At 38.1% G+C, this 4,637-nt stretch overlaps 1 protein-coding gene across 1 annotated transcript; it reads right to left on the bottom strand.

Annotated features, from left to right (window-relative positions):
• Nucleotides 1-547: 547 nt before the first annotated feature.
• Nucleotides 548-1,417, bottom strand: LOC131245451 (uncharacterized). The gene is made up of 2 exons (XM_058244940.1): nucleotides 1,103-1,417; nucleotides 548-895 (listed from the first exon to the last, which is right to left on the bottom strand). Exons 1-2 carry the CDS (start codon nucleotides 1,415-1,417, stop codon nucleotides 548-550), a joined length of 663 nt encoding a protein of 220 aa, XP_058100923.1.
• Nucleotides 1,418-4,637: the final 3,220 nt, after the last annotated feature.

The following is a 4,637-nucleotide window of genomic DNA, read 5'->3' as shown; positions in this document are numbered from 1 at the left end:
GGCATCAGTTGGATATTGCTTGGGGAATTACCGAAACCTATCCAAGGTAGTTAGTTCGAACATAGTTCGGTCGTCGATTGGATTAGGATCATTCATTGATCAAATCTTAGTTGGGAATTGATCGGATAATGTGCCGAAGATTTATTAATGTAATTCAAAGTTGAATAATACATAATGAACGTCATACTGACTTAACTTAGGGGTAATAGATCTTTAAATGTTTGACATTCCATGGGTGCGAGAGCAGTTAGCTAGTTAAGTCCTCTAGTTGGTACGAAGCAGGTCGTCTTGTGCTCGATATCACATAGGGGACTTTCCATTTTGGACTTAAGGTTTCTGATCCTATCTCCTTGGTATTTTAGAATGTCTTTCAAAGAACTAAAACTCCCACTCAAAAACTACTAACCTTGACTTGTGCATTATAGAAGTACGATACTTGCTGTTGGCGAACGATGGCCTAAGTTTGAGCTTATTCCCTTTGTTCATCGAGGAGGTTGAGATTGAGGGCCATAAGCTCGGTATTAGCTTGTTCATCGAATGAGTCTGTCTAGGCTGTATGTAGTCCGATATCTACGGGAGTGACTGCCTCTGCTCCATATGCTAAAGAGAAAGGGGTATCCTCGGTAGCTGCTCGGGTAATAGTTCGATATGCCCAAAGCACTTTTGGGAGTTCTTCAACCCAAGCTCCTCTAGCATTCTCGAGCTTGTTACGGAGATGATGCTTGATGATCTTGTTAACTACCTTGACCTGCCCATTTTCATAAGGATGTTGTGGCGATGAGTAGATGTTGTGAATTTCGAGGTTCTTGCACATCTCCTGATACTGCTTGTTATTGAATTGTTTCCCGTTACCGGAGATGATGGTCCGAGGAATCCCAAACTTGCATATGATATTCTTCCAAAAAAACTCTGTGATCCTTTACTCAGTTATCTTCGCTAACGGTTATGCTTTTGCCCACTTGGTGAAGTAGTCAACGGCTACGATGAAGACCTTGGTCTGACCTTTACCCACGGGGAGCAGACCGATAATATCGATTCCCCACTGAGTGAACAATCATGGCCCGACCATAGGGGTGATTTCTTTTGGCGGTTGTTGAAGTACATTTGTGAATCTCTGACACTTGTCACATCTCTGGACGACCTTTCGTACATCATTCTGGATGGTGAGCCAGTAGTAACCCTGTCGAATGACCTTGTGTACTAACGCTCGCCCTCCGGAGTGGTTTCTACAGATTCCTTCGTGGATTTCCCTTACAACATATTCTGCTTCTTCTGGTCGGACACACATCATGTAAGGAAGGTAGAATCCTTTCTTGTAAAGTATACCGTTGAGTATTGTATATCGGGTAGCTTTGATCTTCATTTGTTGTGCTTCCGTTCGATTGTCGTCCTTAAGGTATTTGATGATCGGGTCCATCTAAGTTGATCACGAGCTAACTAGAAGCACGACCGTGAGCTTGGCTTCATTGATGCTTGGCTTGGCCAGAAACTCAATCGGGATGGATCTCGGGATTTCATCTCCATCTATTGTAACGAGCTTTGCTAACATGTCCGCTTTTGAATTCTTGGTCCATGGAATCAGGGTGACGTTGCATTTCTGAAAGTTTTCAATCAATTCTTTAGCTCATTGGAGGTATGCTTTCATGCATTTTTTCTTAGCTTAGTAGACATTATCTATTTAGTTGACGACCAATTGTGAGTCGCTGAAGACTTCGAGATGTTGAGGCCCCATGTTTGTTGCTATTTTGAGTTCGACGAGCAAGGCCTCCAATTCCTCTGTATTGTTGGAAGCATGAAATCCAAATCTCAAGACATGTTGCATGCATGTATGGTCAGGAGTCTCTAGGACTATCTCGGCCTTGCTTGCCTTAAAATTGGATGAGCCATTAGCATAGAGTGTCCACTTGGGTGGGTAGGAACAACTTGGGTTAGTTGTGGATCGGTCCTTGGTTTGATCTTGCTTAAGAGAACAAGTTAACTTGACAATGAAGTTGGCTACTACCTGACATTTGATTGTGGCCCGTGGCTGGTATTTGATGTTAAACTCGCTTAATTCGATCGCCCACTTAGTCAGCCGATGTTGAGGATCAAATATTATATATTATCCCCCATTTATTACTTGGTTTATGAACATGATAATGCTTATGGACAGAGCTCTTCGAATAGTCGAACTAGGCCTTTGACTAGTCAAAGATTGGATAAATCTTATCCCACTCAAATTTGAAAATCCGTTGGAACAAAATCCGGTGCTAGGGCTAGTCGAAGACTATCTTAGGCCAGTTGAAGATTCAACTTTTTTACCTATAAATTAAGGTTCACTTTTAATCTAAAATATCAATTATCATCATCAAAATTCTTCTGCAAGAGAGAGAGGAGCTCTAGTTTTTTACAAGCTATTGAATGATATTTATAAATTATTTTTATAGCTTGTAATTCCCTTAATCTTAGACTCTGTCATTCTGATTCTAAAGAGAGTGAATACTCTTCTTTCTTTGAGATTTAAGAGAATTAACTTATGTAGCCATTGGTTTAAACTTAATTAAAATCAATAAAACCTTGGACCTTTTCTATATGACTTAACATTGAACATTCAACATTTAAGAAAAGCGGTTCTTCGGCTACAACTTCTTTTACGGTGAAGATAAGTATACCTTTAATTCTTATTTTGGTTTTTCTGAGATAGCCTTAAAATCTTAGTGTAGGTTTTGTCTGAGATAGCCTGAAAATCTCAGTAAGGATTTTTGTTTGTGATAGTTCGGTAAAATCACAACTGTATTAGGTTTTAAGGTGACCCTAAGAAAACCTTATTCATAGTGAAAGCCAAGATTGCATAGAGAGTAATTTTAGGAGTGGAGTAGGTGTGGCTATTTTAGAACAATTGTTGACACACCAAACCACTATAATTCTCTGTGTTTGTGGTGAATGCTTTTATCTTTCATGTAGTGAATGATTGTATTTTCATTTCAGTTGAAGTGGTGAATGATTGTATTATTTAATTTTATTTACTCTTGCAAAGTTTGGGATTTTGATTTTAAAAGTATTCATGAAATAAGGTTGTCCTGCTTAAAAATTTTAGGTGAAGGTTGTCCTACGAATCAATTGAAATCAACTACTTAGGTAATTAAGATCTTTGATTTATCTATTCTTCAACACTTTATTCGATTATTTGACATAGTCCTATTCACCCCCCTCTAGGACTTCTTTAGCTCTCCTTTTCAAGTGGTATCTGAGCGAGTTGCTTTATTTTTTTGGATTAACCTCCTTGAGTTAAGATCTAGATATTTATTATGTCAAATTTTGACAGTTTATCTATTACCAGGCCACCTCCTTTTTATGGCTCTAATTATTCATATTGGAAAGCTAGAATGAGGATTTTTCTAAAATCCTTAGATGAAAGTGTGTAGCAAGCCACTGTGACTAAATGGAAACCTCCTATGACTAAAGTAGTAGCCGAGGATGGATCTAAATTTATGAGAGAAACTGTATTTTATTTATGAACTGCTGATCAGAAAAGTGAAAGCAATGCTAATGCTAAAGCCTTAATGAGATAACTTGTGCTCTATTACCTGATGAATTCAAAGGAATTATTTCATGCAATATAGCTAAGCAAGCATGAGACATTCTCGAAATGACACATGAAGGAACAACTATTGTCAAGAAATTAAAAGTTTAAATCCTTACAACCAAATTTGAGAAAATTCGTATAGAAGAAAATGAAACTTTCATGGACTTATATACGAAACTAAATGACATAGTAAATTCCATGTGTGGTATAGGAGATGGAATCTCAGAAAGCAAGGTTTGCGTAAAAATACTGCGATTTCTTCCTAACATATTTAATTCTAAGGTTACTGCTATTTACAAATTAAGGGATACTGATCTTATGAAGGTCGAGGAGTTATTTGGCTCTCTTCAAACATATGAGTTAAATTTCAGAGCTCCTAAAGTAAAGTCTATTGCTCTTAAATCTCCTAAATCTGTTTCAAAAGAAAATAATACTAATTCTGATTTTGAAGAAAATGAAGATGATATGACAATGTTAACTAAGAAATTTTATACAATGTTAAAAATTAAGAAAAGAACAGATTTTCAAAAACCCACTGATAAAAGAAAAGGAAAATCTAATTCTTGAAAATCTAAAACAAAAGATAGTCAATGTTTCAACTGTCATGAATATGGGCATTTGGCTAATAAATGTCTTAAAAAGGATAAGTCTAAAAGAAAGGGCATGATAGCTATTTGGGATGAATCATCTGTGTAAGGCTCGTATCCTAGTCCATATCGTTCCTTAGGCTCCCACCATCCTCTCGGTCGAATTTCGGCAAATCGTGACCTGTATCGCTATTTGCGCGTGACCCTAAGTCGCATCCCGAAGATTTGAGTCGGCTTGACCCCAGACTTGTACCATTACGACTGCACCGTCACCGAGGTTCCAATGCCTTGTCTTGCATACTGATGTGATACCCATGCCAGGAGTTGTGGGCTCGCATATTTTCTGAAGAAACGCCACACGTTGCGAATTCTGAGAGAATCTCTACAACCCATCACATCAATCAATCAATCACAAGTCAAGTACACAACCCATCCCTCTCACACCAACAAGGCATGGCCCCCATCTATTACCCATCCCCAAAGTC

The sequence above is a fragment of the Magnolia sinica genome, chromosome 1, assembly GCF_029962835.1.
Source record: "Magnolia sinica isolate HGM2019 chromosome 1, MsV1, whole genome shotgun sequence".
NCBI lineage: Eukaryota > Viridiplantae > Streptophyta > Magnoliopsida > Magnoliales > Magnoliaceae > Magnolia > Magnolia sinica.
The sequence above is the reverse complement of the archived record's forward strand: the minus strand, read 5'-3'. Positions and strand labels throughout refer to the sequence as shown.

What these genes read in the sequence shown, in the direction of transcription:
- LOC131245451 (XM_058244940.1), bottom strand. Translation starts at nt 1,417, where the DNA reads ATGGACCCGATCATCAAATACCTTAAGGACGACAATCGAACGGAAGCA. An exon ending in AGTGTCAGAGATTCACAAAT is followed by an intron (nt 896 to 1,102) that starts GTACTTCAACAA and finishes TTTTTTTGGAAG; the next exon opens with AATATCATATGCAAGTTTGG.